This window comes from Mastigoproctus giganteus, chromosome 9, assembly GCF_048544385.1.
Source record: "Mastigoproctus giganteus isolate SK-2022 chromosome 9, ASM4854438v1, whole genome shotgun sequence".
Classification (NCBI taxonomy): domain Eukaryota; kingdom Metazoa; phylum Arthropoda; class Arachnida; order Uropygi; family Thelyphonidae; genus Mastigoproctus; species Mastigoproctus giganteus.
In genome coordinates, this window is record NC_143583.1 from 120,061,018 (window position 1) to 120,078,521 (window position 17,504).

The 17,504-nt window shown below is 39.0% G+C and overlaps 1 protein-coding gene across 1 annotated transcript in view; it reads left to right on the forward strand.

The window, feature by feature from the left end:
* The window catches only part of LOC150080682 (dihydrolipoyl dehydrogenase, mitochondrial), a 222,593-nt gene that overhangs the window by 19,558 nt on the left and 185,531 nt on the right, over window positions 1-17,504 (forward strand). Inside the window, exon 2 of the mRNA XM_090381792.1 lies at window positions 11,857-11,947. Coding sequence (XP_090237918.1) covers window positions 11,857-11,947 — 91 coding nt within the window. The remainder of the gene's footprint in view (window positions 1-11,856; window positions 11,948-17,504) is intronic.

The window sequence follows — 17,504 nt, forward strand, 5'->3', positions numbered from 1 at the left end:
ACAAGACACCATGAGCTACTCTTGCAGCTCGTCTGCACTGCTCAGAGAACTTCATATCTGCCTGCACAATTACCCCCAGGTCCTTTTCATTCTCTACCACTGCCAGCGTAGTGCCACAGAGTTGATACGTTGATCTGGGGTTACTGTTTCCCATATGTAGTACTTTACATTTGTCAATTTTAAACTTCATTTGCCACCTCTCAGCCCATCTGCTCAACCTTTCCAGATCCTGTTGCAGCAGCATAGTATCAGTAGTGTCCTTAACAACCCTGCCAACCTTGGTATCATCTGCAAACTTCGACATTAAGCCTGATACACCATCATCAATATCATTTATAAATACAGAAAACAACAATGGACCCAACACTGAACCCTGAGGAACTCCACTAATAACATTAGTCCACATTGAGCAGTGTCCATTGATTACCACTCTCTGTCTTCTGCCACTCAACCATCCCTTTATCCATAGCAGCAATTTGCCTCCAATGCCACACTTCTCCAATTTGTGCAGCAGTCTTCCATGCGCAACAGTATCAAAAGCCTTTCTAAGATCCAAATATATAATATCAAAGTTATTCCCTGCATCCAGTTCTTTTGTGACTACATCATAGTATCCAATCAAATTGGTCAGACAAGACCTGCCCTTAACAAAACCATGCTGTGTCTGAGCTATAACTGAATTCTTGTCCAGATGATCCTGCAGTGCTTCTTTAACCAGTGCCTCCATTAATTTTCCTGGAACCGAAGTTAAACTAACAGGTCTGTAATTACTTGTGTCAGCCTTTGATCCTCCTTTGTGAATTGGGGTTACATTTGCACATCTCCAGTCCATGGGTACCTCCCCTGAGTCCAAAGAAGCTCTCATAATTATGGCTAGGGGTTTGCTTACTTCCTTTGCTGCCTCCTTTAATATAACTGGATAGATCCCATCCACCCCTGGTGCCTTTTTTATGTTTATCCTCAGCAATTTCTCCTCCACTTTCCCCTCAGTTATTAGAAAATAATCTAGCTCACTGCCAATGTTTACTTCACCTACGACATTCCCCTTCCTGAATAACTCCTCATGTGTGAATGTAGATGCAAAATACTCGTTTAGATTGTTAGCCACCTGAGCAGGATCCTCAACTGTTGAACCATCAACATCCAGTGGACCAATCTGATTCATCCCTTTCCGTCTTGAGTTTAAATAGGTAAAGAACTCTTTTCTGTTTTTCTTTGCGTCCTTTGCCAAGGATTTCTCATAATCTGCCTTTGCCTGCCTAATCTCCTTTGTGACTTGGTTACAGACCAACTTATATCTATCATAGGCTTCCATGTCACCCATTAATTTGTATGTATCCCATGCATTTTTCTTCTCTTCCATATGTCTCATTAGTTCATCTGACAACCATTTAGGCCTGAACCTTGAACAATATTTCTTGGTTGGTATGTAAAGCCTGGTAGCGTCCAAGATTAGTTCCTTGAATGATTCCCATTTTGAATTTGCTGTTGGTAACATCATCAGTTGGTCCCACTGTATAGAATTTAAATACTGTCTCAGACCACCATAGTCGCCTTTACGAAAGCAAAAACCCTTCCCTTTGCCTCTGATGGTAGTTACCTCCTTGAGTAAATCCCACTTCAGCACACTGTGATCACTGCCACCCAGTGGTTTCTTTATCTGCAGATTCCTAATGTATGAAGAATCACTACTGATAATCAGATCAAGAGTATTACTCCCTCTATTTGCCTCCCGAACATGCTGGTGTAGAAAACAATCATCCAATAAATCCACAAAAGCCCTGCTAGTGTGTGAGTGACCAACCCACAAATTCCAGTCAATATCTGGGAAATTAAAATCCCCCATTATAAGACTCTCTGATTTACTGGCCCATTCTATTTCCCTGTACAGTATCTTATTATACTCATCAGAGTCATTAGGCCTATAGCACACTCCTACTCTCAATTTTGATTTACCTATGCTTATGTCACACCAAACTGACTCGACACTGCACTGTCCATCAATGTCGACTGGCTTCACTTCCTTGGATTTTATGTGTTTTTTAACTAATAGCATAACCCCTCCTCCCCTCCTGTCCTGTCTATCCTTTCTGTACACATTGTACTCCCCAAATTCCAGTTCTGCATTCCTTATATCTATGTGACACCACGTCTCTGATATCCCAACAATATCTGCCTTTGATGTTTTTGATCATTGAGTTTCCACCCAATGATCTTTTGATGCTTTATATCCAGGTTAGGCCTTTTCATTTTCAGCCAAAAAAGTTCTTGAGGGCATTTTTTTCTAGAACAGTCCAGTTTCGTCGACATTGAAAATTTGTTTGTCCTTGTAGCCAACTTCTTCAATTATTTTAATTCACTAGGAAATCTTGTGGCAGCATCTTTGTTGGCACTTTCACATGAGATATGAACATTGTGATGCCCAACATGGTTTTTAAAGCGGAAAAACCAACCACGACTGGTTGTAAATATTTCTTTAGTCTCCTCCTCTTTATTTTCTTCTTTTTCCTTCAGCGTGTTATAAAGTTCATGGCTTTCACTTGAATGGTGTTTTGACTGAACAGAATTCTTTTGATTACAATCTTCTATCCATATTAATAAAAGATCTTCCATATTAATCAATAGTGAACTTCTTTGCTTAGTTATCACTTTCGTCATTTAAGATGCTGTAAAAATACCCTGCTTTTTATATTGATTCTTCTTTCAAATAATTGTTCGTACTGATGCTTCATTCATTCCATTTTTCTGCGTTATTTTAGCATATGATGCCCCATCTTTGTGGCACTTGATAATCTTCTTCTTCAAGAGGAGTGTTTCCATTTACAATGGGTTTCCTCAGCCTACAAGTTATTTCTTGTTAGGAATTTTTTTCTGCCATAAAGTGCGGTTCAAGGTGTCTTGGTCGGTTAAGCCTCGGCTGTCATGCACTCCCACGCTCCATCCATCCATGTCCTCCTAGGTCTTCCTCTTCTCCTTCTTCCAGGAAGTATCGTTTTACCTGTCCATACCATGTTAGATGCTTTTCTTTGATGGTGTCAATAATAGTCTTTCTCACTTCCATTTTTTCCCTTATGTCTTCATTCCGTTTTCTGTCTCTTCTAGAAGTTCCTGCTGAGCGTCTCCAAAAATCCATTTCTGTGGAGAGCAATTTGTTTTCCGCTCGCCTATTCAATGTCCAGGTTTCCGCTCCATACAATAGAAGACTTTGTACAATCGTTTGGAATATGTTTCTTTGTTTTATATAGGATATTTTTGCTCCACAGAACAGAGTTTAACATGCCGATAGCCTTTCTGCCATCTGTAATTCTCTTATTGATCTCTGCTTGGGATGATCCATCACTTTGTAAGATTGATCCCAGATATTTGAATTTATCGACTTGTTTGATTTTAAAACCTGCAATATTTAGAACGTGTCCTGGCCCTGAAGACAACATTTCAGTCTTGCTAAAATTGATTTTTAGACCCCATTGTGTTTATATTCCTCAAACAATTGACGACATGCATACTTTGCATCTTCTAAGTCTTGTGCTATTACCACCTGATCATCTGCAAAAAGTAAATTGTGAATATAGGTGTTCTTATTAATCGGCAATCCCATTTTATTACATTTTTTTGACCAGGATCTTAGGCAGATGTCAATATAAATTTTGAAAAGTGTTGGCGACATGCAACAACCTTGTTATAAGCCTTTTGAAGTGTGGAATTCAGGTGACAAAGCTGATCCCACTTTAATTCTGCATCTATTATTCCTGTAAATTGCCTTAATAATGTTAATCAGTTGTCCATCAATATTTGCCTCTTTCAGTGCTTCCCATAAGAGTTTTCTTGGAACACTATCATGTGCCTTTTCAAGGTCAATGAAAATCAAAGATTTTTTTTCCTTTTAATTGGCATTTTTCAAGGATCTGTCGTACTGTTGAGATATGATCTGTACATGACCTCCCAGCTGAAAAACCACTTTGTTCTTCTGATACCTCGATTCAGGCTTCTAAATGGTTTCTGATCCATTTTCCAAGGATCTTTAACAGCGGGTTCAGGGCGCATATTCCTCTGTAATTTGAACAGCTTTTCCGATCGCCCTTCTTATAAATTGATGTAATATATCCTGTTATCATTTCTTTTGGTATTTCTTCTCCTCTCAGTATACTATTTAACAGTTTTGTATCAGAACAGCCACTCCTCTTCCTCCATATTTCAGAAGTTCCATGTAAACTCCTCCAGGTCCAGGTGATTTGCCATTCCTTCCTTCCTTTAGCAGGAGTTCCACTTCCCTAACAGAAACTTTTAAGCCCAAGTCTTCTACACCAAAATCCTCCATCGTCTTGAACTCTTCCCGGTCTTCTTTTAAAAGTCCTTCATAGTAGTCTGTCCAGTCTTTCAAAGGTATTAATTGCAAACCAGCATTGTTTATTCTGTTTTCTCAAGTCTTTAAGGACCTTCCACGATTCCGCTGATTGCTTGAAGCCCAATTTGCTATTAATAGTTGCACATTTCTTTGCCCATTCTTCATTTTTTGCTTCTACTACCAACTGATTGGCTATTTTCTTTTTTTTTTAACATAAATTTTCCTATATGCATCATTCCTATCACCCAGCCATTTCTGATGTGCAAGTTTCGTTTCCTCTACAGCGGCTCTTACTTTCTCTGTAATCCAGGTCTTTTTTGGTCCTTGGCTCTTCTTTTTGCCTAGAATTTCATGAGCTATTTTTTTAACAGTATTTTTTAAATATTCGTAGATAAACATTGCGGCATAGAAATATGCCGCAATGTTAATTGCGGCATATTTCTATGTTAATTGCAATATATATCTCTATGTTAATTGAAATATTATCAAGTGCAGCATGCTGCTGCACTTGATAATATTAAGTTTTTTTTTTTTTTAATGTAAGCCAATTACATTTAGTAGTTCCATCACTTTCATAACTTTTCCTTTTTTGACATTGTTTCATATTTAAATGGGTAAAAAATAAATTGTGAAATGAAAAGTTTGAAAAGCTATTACGTTGTCTTGTCAGGGTGGAATTAAGAATACTGAACACTGTTGCACGTTGCCACTGACTGCTTGAGGGGAGCTATTGGCGCATGTGAGACAATAGAGTTGGCACTGCAGCATATATGAAGAGTACGTGTCTAGGCTATTGAATAAGTTTTAATATGTACAGTAAATTTTCAACTTAAACTTAATTGAAAACTGTGTTATAGTGAAAGCCGTGCTAAGCAAGGTATTGCTGTATATTGCCAACACAGAGTTGGTTCTAAGAGTGAGGTTGGTAACTGTAAACTGGTTAGTTTGGCTTCATTGGTAGGGAAAATTTAGAGGCAATGATTAAGAGTGCAATCCAGGGACACTTAGATAGAAATGGCATTCTGAAGGACACATGAATGGTTTTGCTAAGGGAAAATCATGTTTTACTAACCTGGTAAGCAATTTTGATCACAAGCCGGATGTATTGGACAATTTTGATATAGTTCATTTTAGCAAGGCATTTAACTCGGTCCCTCACGAGAGGTTACTGTATAAACTGGAAAATGTTGGGATTACTAGAAAAATTCTAAAGCAGATTGCAGAGTGGCTGTAGGGCAGAAGGCAGAGAGGGTTGTGATTAATGGATATTGTTCAGATTGGTGTAATGTCAAAAGTAGGGCCTCTGAAACATTTTTTCTTGAACCACTTTTGTTTCTGATTTTCATAAACAACATTGACAATGGAATAAAGGGTGTGATCTCAAAATTTGCAGATGATGTAAACATTGGGAGAGTTGTCACGACTGGGCATCCCCTTGTAGGGCTCTGTGGTGGGTGAGATACTTAAGGGCGTCTGAAAATTTTATTTTACTCATATGAGTAATTTAAATCCTCTTTCTTCTGGGACCCGAACAAGGCCCCTACCTAATCGAAATGATAGCATGGAAAATGCCTCCGTAAAAAGAGCCAGAACTGACGACACACCATCATCAGCGACGCCACTCTTCCTCATTCTCCATTCCACCAGAGAGCAGTCAATCGAAAAGATGTCACCCTTCATTATCCAGAAAGGATTAGAAGGGTTGGCAGAATCACCAAAATCCATTAAAATACTGCGTTCTGGCGACCTTTTGGTCGAAGCTTCCATCATAAAACAAGCGCCAAAAATCCTGAACTCTGCATCCATAGGGAGAATATCTATCATCGTAACCTCCCCCACAAAACTCTGATTTCTTCACAAGGTGTTATATCAGAGTGGGACCTTCATGTCTCTGAAGAAGAGATCTGCTCTGAATTAAAAGACCAAGAAGTGACAGCTGTCAAGAGAATATCAATACGAAAGGATGGGAATCTCTTCCCTACCCAAGTTCTTTTCCTCACATTCAACACCCCAGGGCCTTCAAGTTCCATCAAAGCAGGCTATCTAAACTGCCCAATGAGGATTTACATTCCAAACCCACTGAGGTGTTTTAGATGCCAAAAATATGGCCACTCACAAACAGCTTGTCGAGATAACCCTGCCTGTGCTCGATGTGGTGCTAAGGAATGAGCAAGGAATGTTCAGCTTCAAAGCCAATCCGTGTCAACTGCCTAGGAGAGCACCCCGCCTACTCTAGAACATGCCAGCAGTGGAAGGATGAAAAAGAAATCCAAAAATTAAAAACAGAGCTGAATATCTCCTACCCAGAGGCCAGAAAACATATCCAACCAGTAAATAGCTGAGACCTTCGTATGCCCAGAAAGTTTCAGCTAAGTGCACTATCGGTACACAAACTAAGATGACTATACCACCACGAGAGTCAACTCCAATTGCATGCTATTTATTGAGTTCACAAAAGCCCACCCAAAAAACAGTCAGCTGCCACTCCTGTAGCGGTACTCTACCAAAATCAAGTGGTAAAGAAAAGCCAAAAGGATTAGAAGAACCACGCATAATACCAGAAACAATGGTTGTAGAGGATAAGGAGGTACCAGACGAATCAATCTTGGAACTCTTTGTGGAGGAAGAAATGGACACAGGACAGCATCCATACTTCCCCAAAAAAGATAAATCCAAGACTGACAAAAGTAAGCCCTCAGCACCTCAGAAGCTGCCTGATGGACCCACCAAGCCAAAATAATGGCTAAATTCCTACAATTGAATTGTCGTGGATTCCGGAAAAATACTGATGACATCAAGGCCCTCCTGCAAAAACACGAGCCAGTTTGCTTTTGCTTGCAGGAGACTTATTTAAAGGCAAATGATGACTCCACCATGTATAACATCACAATTTTTAGTAAGGATAGAATTGCCAATGGTCCTGCTCACGGAGGAGTGGCTATCCTTATGGGCAACCAGACCCCAGTTCAGCCCTTGCTACTTACAACCAGCATAGAGGCTGTTGCAATTTGCCTTACAGTGGGATTTTTATTAATCGTCTGCTCTATTTATTTGCCACCTGGGACTGACATCTCCTAGGAAGACCTTGATGATTTTGTAATGCAGTTGCCCCCCTTTCTTACTTCTCTGGGATTTTAATGGACATACCTCCCTGTGGGGTAGTGCTAGCAACAGTGGAAGGGGATGAGACATAGAGCATATGCTAAATGACGTTGACCTCTCCCTTCTAAATGTGGGCACCAACACATTCCTCCACATGTCTACCAGTACATTTTCTGCCGTTGATCTTTCTATCTGCTCCCCTTCACTCATTCATTTGGGAAGTGGAGGAGAACCCATATGGAAGTGATCACTTCCCTGTGATAACCATCATACGTGGACATCCGTTGCTTAATGGCGGGAGACAGTGTATTCCCTTCAGATTACCACAGTGGAAAACTGATCAGGCTGACTGGAATGCCTTGAAACATCAGGCAAATTGTGACCTTAATGCGGTCAGTCAGGAGCCTATCAGTAATGCAGTCACATACATCACCGAAAATATCGTCCACACAGCTGCCAATGCCATTCTGAAAACATCTGCCCGGTTTCCACCATTTCCCAAACCATGGTGGAATTCACAATGCACAGCAGCAAAAATGGCTCAAAACAAAGCTTAGGGGATATTCTGCTGATATCCTACCACTGTCAATCTAATAGCCTTTAAATGTGCACTAGCCAAAGCATGCTACATTCACTGTCAGAGTCAGAAGGAATCATGGATCCATTTTACATCATTTATTACCCAGTCTACCAGCACTAAGGTGGTCTGGGATGAAATCTAGAAAATGAACGGAAAATATACATCTTACCCTTCATCGATCCTACAATATAATGGATGCACTATTGCAAAGCCATCTGCAATAGCCAATTCTCTTGGGGAAACATTCTCAAACATATCTGGGATATCTTCCTATTCCCCAGAGTTCCTAGTCCTGAAACATAAAAGAGAAAAACAGGCACTAAATTTCACACCGAAAGGCCTTTGTCCCTACAACGTGCCTTTCATTCTGCAGGAACTAAAAAGAACTCTTATCTTTCCAAGGCAAGTGCTGTTGGACCAGATGGCATGCATTATGAAATGCTTAAACATCTCTCACCAACATCTATGGATTGCCTGCTTGTTCTTTTATATAGATTCTGTTTCCTAACAGAATCTATATAAAAGAGCAATTTCCAGATTCCTGGCACATGACAATTGTGCTTGCCATTGAAAAGCCAGAAAAGGATCCTAAATTCCCTACTAATTACCATCCTATAGCTCTGACTAGCTGACTGTTCAAAATCCTGGAGAGAATGGTTAATTTTCATCTAATGTGGTATTTAGAATCGAATGATCTTCTCTCCAGCATCCAGTGCGGCTTCCGAAAAAACAGGTTAACTCTTGGTCACTTAATTAGACTGGAAACATCCATCCAGGATGCTTTCCTAAAACAAGAACATTTGCTGTCAGTATTCATGGAGGAAGCATATGACACAACTTGGAGATTCGGCATCTTAAAAGATTTCCATAGCCTCGGTCTTAGAGGGCATCTCCCTATTTTTATTAAAAACTTTCTTGCCAACCGGTCTTTCCAAGTTCATGTGGGATCCTCGCTCTCTGGCTCCTTTTGCCAAGAGGAGGGAGTACCACAGGGATCAATATTAAGTGTCACGCTTTTTGCCATCAAAGTAAATTCCATCACAGAACAGCTTCCTCCATGTGCCCTCTATGACTTTAGATATTTTGATGACTTTAGCATATTTTGTCAGTCATACATCATGAGGGTTATTGAAAGACAACTGCAACAAGCCATTAATCGCCTTAATTCCTGGGCACTTGTTAATGGATTCAAGTTCTTGCCGCAGAAGACCTTTTGCTTACACTTTTGTCGTAAGCGTATTCTTCATCCTGAACCTGAATTAAGGCTCGGACAAAATGCTATTCCAGTAGAGTCAGACAAAAAATTCTTGGGACTTGGGTTTGATAAAAAGTTGACCTTTCTAGAACATATTTGTCAACTCCATGCAAAGTGCACGAGACAACTAAATATTCTTCGCTCTCTCTCCTCTACATGCTGGGGAGCAGACAGGTGCAGCCTACTATGTATTTATTGTGCACTTGTACGTTCCAAGCTAGATTACGGGTCCCAGGTATACTCCTCAGCCAGAGACAGTGTCCTTTGATGGCTGGACCCTGTCCACCATCAGGCTAGGCTATCCGTATCACTACTGGAGCATTTCGAACATCTCATGTCCAGAACTTATACGTTGAAGCAAACGAACCACTGTTATCACTTCGTAAACAGTTGTCTTTAAAGTATGCTTTAAATCTGAAATCCCTGCCAGACCATCATACGTGGACATCCGTTTTTGAGCTATGTTTGGAAAATTTGTACAATATCTGTCAGACTGCCAACCGACCTTTTGGTATTCATGTTCAAGAGCTACTCAGAGAGTTTAACATCATGTAGACAAAGTTGCACAAACCTCAAAGCAAACTCTTCCACCCTGGCATGCTCATATCCCATCATTTGACTTTTCCCTTAAGAAATGGGTAAAGTCTGAGACTCCGTCTGTCTACCTGCAGCTTTATTCAGCACACTGAGCTGAGCACTTCAACTTCCTGCCAGTTTACATAGATGGCTCGAAGTCGGAATTGTGTGTGTAGGATCTGCTGTTGTCTTTCCAGACAATATAATATCTCAGCAGATTCTTGCTGAATCCAGCATATACACTGCAGAGCTGCATGCTACAGAATTAGCCTTGGATCACATTTGAACTTGTCAATACCAAAGGTCAATAATATATTCCGATTCTTTGATTGTATTACAGGCTTTATCATCTTTGAGGCACAACCCCCATCCAATTCTCTGTCGGGTTCAGCAGAGAAGATACATTATCTTTATGAACAAAAGTTTGATATCCACTTCTGCTGGATTCCTAGCCACATTGGAATAAGGGAAATGATTTGGCTGACACTGCGGCCAAATCAGCAGCTCCCACTAATAATCTTTGCCTGTCAGTCCCCTATACAGACTACAGGCAAATAATACACAAGATATGTTCCCAATGGCAAGCACTATGGCATAGAGAAAGAACAAATAAATTATACCAGATAAAGCCCCCCCTTCCCCCATACTTCTCCTTCAACCCATACACGGTACCAAGTACTATAGGTTTTGATACCTTTTGTGTTTGGGGATTTCATAAAAAAAATAAAATAAAAAAATAAAAACTTGGCAGTCCAGTCTGTGCAGGAATCGTAGCGAGGAAGTTCTTGCTCGACTCCCCTAGAACACAGTCATCTAACACATTCGTTTCTGCTGAGGGCAGATGATCCTGCTATGTGTGAGTCTTGTGAAACCGTTTTATCAGTAAAGCATATTTTAATAGATTGCATTAATTTTACCCATGTTCGCAATATATATATTTTATCGTTTTTACTCATCCGACTGGGCCTTATACAGTCAGTCAGATTTTATCAGACAGACCATGTGTCAGCAGTTTAAGTTTTTACAAGCTGTTAATATATACACACACATCTAAATTGGATAATTTACTTTTAAACTTATACTGCTTTATATATATATATATATATATATATATATATATAAAGCAGTATAAGTATATATATATATATATATATATATATAAAAATAACAGTTTGATGAGGTAACATTTTTAAAGGTTACCAGAATTAGCTTTGTTGATATTTTAATCTTTTCTTGGCGCAGTATAACTGCAGTCGTTTTTGCGCCAGTAAAATTAAAATCAATCAATCAAACTCTATGAATTTGGGCTTTTTTATATTTTTTCTTTTTAACCATGGAAACTGTAAACATAGCTTAGGTACAGTATTTCAACAAATTACTTCAGTGATCATAAAATGGAACAAAAATGTTTTGTACAGTGTTTTGGTTTTTTATCTGATTATCAGATATTGTATTGATAAATGAAAGCAAGCCAGCCATCTCATTAGAGGCAATTGATGAGTCAGTTTTATTGACTTTATCACTAATTATAGTGATAAACAGGTGATAATTTATTGGTTTGGTGGACACTGTCCCTTATTTCCAAAGTTACATCAAGAATTTACTATATTGTAAATATTGGACACATGTTCATTGTAAAATTTTAACTTCATTCCATAAAGGAAACGAGAGAGAGAGAGAGAGAGAGAGAGAGAGAGAGAGAGAGAGAGAGAGAGAGAGAGAGAGAGAGAGAGAGAGCTTTGAAGTATCTATACCTCCATGATCTTTCTTCTTTAATAGGGTTGGAAAATGGAAAAAATTATAAAAAGAAACCTTGAAACCAAAGGGGTATATTTATTAAAAAAAGGTTAAATTCCTCATCTCATGCATGGAATTTAACCTTCAGTCTATAAAGTGTATGTTTTCAGTGTTATTGAATGATTGAGTGCTTTACTGATATTAATTAAGCCAGTTAATTGAAGCAGTTTTAATCTATAAAGTACAAATTTAATTTTTCAGAACTATTTTATACCAAAGACCTCACAAACTGTTTCCCAGTCCCTTTCAACATTGTCAGGAACACAGAGAAGAGGATATGCAGATGATGCAGGTTTGTTTTAATATTTTGTCCTGATAAATAGAAGTTTTTAAAAACTTTTCCTCTTTAATAGGGTAATCTAAAGCGTGTAATCTAAACACACCTACATATGAGCTAAGTACATCATGCGACTCCTTACACCTCTTGTGGGAAATACTGTCCACACTGTCACCAACAGCAATGAGTTCATTCACCTAATTAAAGAACTTTCAATCCCTAACAGCAAGATTATGGTGTCGTTCGATGTCGTGTCTCTGTTTACATCGATTCCAGTAGACTGGGGTTTGAGCCCGTGACCACTAAATATGGAGGATGCGGAGAGGTCAGGGAATGACCACCGCATATCCCCTGAGCAATATGGCCTTAGTTGCTAATGCTCCTAAAAACCAAACAACAACAACATCGATTCCAGTCCAACAGGCCATTAACTGCACCAAGCGATTTCTGGAGAATGACTGAGGCCTACCGAGCAGAACATCACTATCCACAGAGGACATCTGTACTGCCCTCAACCTATGCTTGTCTGGCAGTGTCATTACCTTCAGGAATTCCCTGTTTAAACAGGTACACAGTACAGCTATAGGTGCCCCTGTCAGCTCTGTCGTGGCCAACATCACCATGGAGGAATTAGAGAACAAATATTCCTGAGCCCACCCGTACCTATTACAGCGTGGTGCTGATATGTTGATGACATCTTCACCGTCATCCAACGTGGTTCAGAGGCAACACTACTAGAATACATCAATTCTTTATCACTATTCATCCAGTTCACTTTAGAACTAGAAGTGGACGGGCCCCTTTCATTCTTAGATGTTCTAGTAAAGCTAGTGGGCCCACACCTGGAAACCTCAGTATACCGTAAGCCAGTGTGGTGTGGGCAGTTTACCAACTACAGATCTGGCCACGCCCCTTGCTATCTCAACAGCACCACACGCACTCTATTCTCCCGAGCTTGGAACCATTCCAGCTCAGAGGAAGCTAGGTGTGCCGAGATTTCCAGAGTTAAAACTGACCCGGTCAATTGTGATTACCCAGCCCATATATTAGACAAGAGCTTATGACCCGCCTGAGGCTGTCATCCCCACATGACAATATGCCTACCACCTATATTCCCTACTATCTGGTGTGTAGCACACGCTTCTTGATTAGACCAGGGTTCGAGCCCGTGACCACCAAATATGGAGTATGTGGAAAGGTCAGGGAATGACCACCGCATATCCCCAGAGCAATATGGCCTTAGTTGCTAATGCTCCTAAAAACCAAATAACATCCCTACTATCCAGGCATGTCAGGCCAGATCTCGAAAATCCTCCAGGAACACTGCATAAAACGTACAGAATTACCTGGTAGGAGTTTGCATTCTCTGGTTTCCAACGTGAAAACTCCAATCGCCCCTCTTTTGCGTAGCAGAGTGGTATACCGCGTAACTTGCAAAGATTGTGGCAGTTGCTATATAGGGGAGAGCTCAAGATACCTTCAAGACTGACTTGCAGAGCATGATAGATCAATTCGCCTTGGTGACACTGATCACTCCGCAATCACGGAACATTTCTGGTCTACCCACCATGACCTTAACCCTAAACGCGATTACGAAGTGATGGACCAATCCCAACAATTTAGCCACCGCCTTTGGCTGGAATCATTGAATATATTATGCAATTCAAAAACTTTAAATTGCTGCAAGGGCACAAGGCTACTCCCTGTCTTGGAATCAACAGTCTTGAAGCTTGATAAATGCTGGCAGCAAACCCACACAAGTCCGTGCACCAATCTAGTAGATGAATGTCAATCTCGCTGCCACGTATGCATCAGAGTAAGCACAGCTCTTGTATTTGTTGAAATTTTATCTATAACATCCATATTCTTTTATAATCTGTATACGCTTGCTGAGGAAGGGGTCGATTTGCCCTAAAAGCTTCATTCTTTGTCATTAAAATTCTAATTACTGGATTTATACTGTATTATTTCCTTCTTTATACAAATCAAACTGACTTCACTACATTTCTCTCTAGAACTCAACATTTTATAATTACTTTGTAATCCTAACTTACTATGATTGGCAGTAACGATGCATATTGTATTGTAATAAAAATATTTTTAAAATGTCCTTTTTAAAACTAAAAATGTCCTAGTTTTTTCCTATTTTGTCTAGGCTTTTGAATTTTAGATTTTTTAATCCTATCATATACTAATACGTGCTATCAAATAATATATTACATTATGGTCATATTGTATATATTTCCACAGCAAATGGCACTAGTCCATAAACACCTCACAAATATTTGTAGTATGAACTAGAGCTATAATGCTCAATATGTTCTACGTTGATATCAATATTTGTAAAAGAATAAGAGAAGTTTACCTCAGTATGATACGTAGAACACTTCCATATGATACTCTCCAGAAATTAAAACGAAAACAATTAAAAAAATCGAAAATCTTATATTACAGTAAGAAATAATTAAAAATCAATTTAACGCAATTAAAAATTAAGTAAAAAAATTGCAAAAATTGATGTTTAATTATTTCTTACTGTAATGTAAGATTTTCGATTTTTTAATTGTTTTCATTTTAATTTCTGGAGAGTATCATATGGAAATAGGAAATATCATAGGGAAATAGAGTGGGCCAGTAAATCAGAGTCTTATAATGGGAGATTTTAATTTCCCAGATATTGACTGGAATTTGGGGGCTGGTCACTCATCATCATCATCAGCCATTTTCAATCCACTGCAAGATGAAGGCCTCTCCAGCAACTTTCCAGTTCCTTCTGTTTTGAGCACTGGCCATCCATTTACTACTGAAAAACTCATGAATTTCATCTATCCATCTCCGCCTTTGTCTGCCAGGTTTTCTTCTAGCTCCTCTTGGGTACCATTCTGTTATTTTCTTAGTCCATCTGTCATCATGTCTTCGAGCTATGTGTCCTGCCCAAGACCATTTTAGTTCTTTAGTTTTGATAAGAATGTCCTTTACTTGAGTTTGCTGCCTAATCCATGTGTTTCTCTTCTTATCTAACAGTCTGATTCCCAATATAATTCGTTCCATTCTTCGCTGTGTAGTTCTCAGCTTCTCTTCCATTCTTTTGGTGAGTGCCCAAGTTTCACTTCCATAAGTCATGGTGGGGAGTATACATTGATTCATTATTTTACGTTTCAGACAAACTGGGATATTGCTCTTCAGTATGTGACTATATTTCCTGAATGCTATCCATCCAAAATTTATTCTTCTCTTGACTTCCAGCCATTTATCATTATTACAGCTAATAACTTGTCCCAGATAAGTATATGACTCCACCTTTTCAATTACTGCTCCTTCAATCATTATTGCCCTTTCCATGGCATACTTGTTCATCATTACTTTTGTTTTAGCCATATTCATCTTTAGTCCAAAATCCTTACTAACTGTGCATAACTGATTAAGATTTTCCTCTAAATCTTTGGGATCGTGGCTTATGACCACAATGTCATCTGCAAATCGTAAATGGTTTAGGTACTCTCCGTTCACATTGACTCCTTTCTGCGACCAGTCTAATCTTCTGAAAGCTTCCTCAAGGACAGCAGTAAACAGCTTCGCAGATATTGTCTCCTTGTCGAACTCCTTTCTCGATTTTAAATTTGCTACTGTCTTTGTCTAGTCTAATAAAGGATGTAGCACTCTCATATATTTTCTTCAAAATCATAATATATGGAGTATCTATGCCTTGTCTTTCCAGTGTCCGAAACATTGCCTTATGCTGTATGGAGTCAAATGCCTTTTCATAATCCACAAATGCCAGGCATAATGGTGTTTTATATTCATTTGCTTTCTCCATTAGCTGTGATATTACGTGAAGGTGATCCATAGTTGAGAATCCTGTCCTAAAGCCAGCTTGCTCTTTCGGTTGATTCTCATCAAGTATTCTTTCTAATCTGTTAGTAATGACCCTTGTGAACAACTTGTAGATATGGGATAACAAGCTAATTGGTCTATAATTTCCAATTTCTGATTTATCCCCTTTCTTATGCAGCAAAACCATGATTGCATTATTCCACTGGTTAGGCATCGCACCTTTTCTAATGCACTTTGTGAAGAGCCTTGCCAGTTTTTGTGTTATGTCTCTTCCTCCCAATTTAAAAACTCTACAGTAACTTCATCTTCCCCCGGGGCTTTCCGATTCTTCATTTTCTTCAATGCATGTTCTACCTCATCAGGAAGAATATCGGGTATGTCGTATGTGTTGCTACTTTGCAATACATGTTCCCCACTGCTGGTATCATTCCCTTGCTCCTTGTATAATTCTCTATAGTAGTCTTCTGCTATTTGAATTATGCCTTCTCTGCTGTTTATAAGTACACCATCGCTATTCTTCAGTTTCAGTATCATTTGTCTTTCTATATTACTGCTCATGGCTGCTGATTTAAATCCTTTGTTTTCCCTTAATGCTTGTTCTACTTTTCTTGTGTTAAATCTTCTTATGTCCTCTCTGAGTCTCTTTCTAATGGCTTTGCATAACTCAGTATACTCAATTTTCTCCCTGTCAGTGTTTTTCTTGCTCTTCATTTGTCGTCTTTGGTTCATCATGACAAGTGTTTCTTGACTAATTTTTTCTTCTTTGGATTTCTGTTTCCCTATAGGTTTCTTGGGCTTTATCACTTTCAGAAAGTTGTAATATTCCTCGTCGATATCTTGGTCCTGAGCAGTCTGCAGAAGCTCAAACTTGTTCTTAAGTTCCAGTACATACTGCTTTTTCTCCTCCTCTGTTATTTCAAAGACCTTTGTATTATTTACTCGAGTCAGTTTTTTCCTTTCCTTTCCTTTCCTACATCTATATCAAGTGTACATCTTACCATTCTGTGATCACTTCCAACATTTACCTTATTCAGGACGGTAACATCATTCACAATATATCTTCTGTTAGTGAGGATGAAGTCGATTTCATTAGTTGTTAATCCATTTGGACTCTTCCATGTCCACTTTCTGTTCACCCTTTTCTTGAAAAAAGTGTTCATTACTGACAGTCCTTGAGATTCTGCAAATTCCACAAGTCTTTCACCTCTTTTATTTCTTTCACCAATTCCAAAATTTCCTATAGTTCCTCTTTCTGCGCTGTTTTGCCTTTTTCCAACCTTAGCATTGAAGTCCCCCATAATAATAGTGTAGTGGGTTCTGCTCATCTAGAAGACTCAATTTCAGTGTACATTTCTTCAACCTCTTCATCATCATGGCTCGATGTTGGTGCATAAATCATTATAATCTTTAGCTTGTACGTCTTAGAAATCTTGACTATTAGTCTTGACAGCTGGTCACTCACACACTAGCAAGGCTTTTGTGGATTTATTGGATGATTGTTTTCTACATCAGCATGTTCAGGAGGCAACTAGAGGGAGGAATACTCTTGATTTGATTATTAGCAGTGATTCTTCATGCATTAATAATCTGCAGATAAATGAACCACTAGGTGGCAGTGATCACAGTGTGCTGAAGTGGGATTTACTCAAAGAGGTAACTACCATTAGGGGTAAAGGGAAGGGTTATTGCTTTCGTAAAGGCGACTACGATGGACTGAGACAGTATTTAAATTCTATAC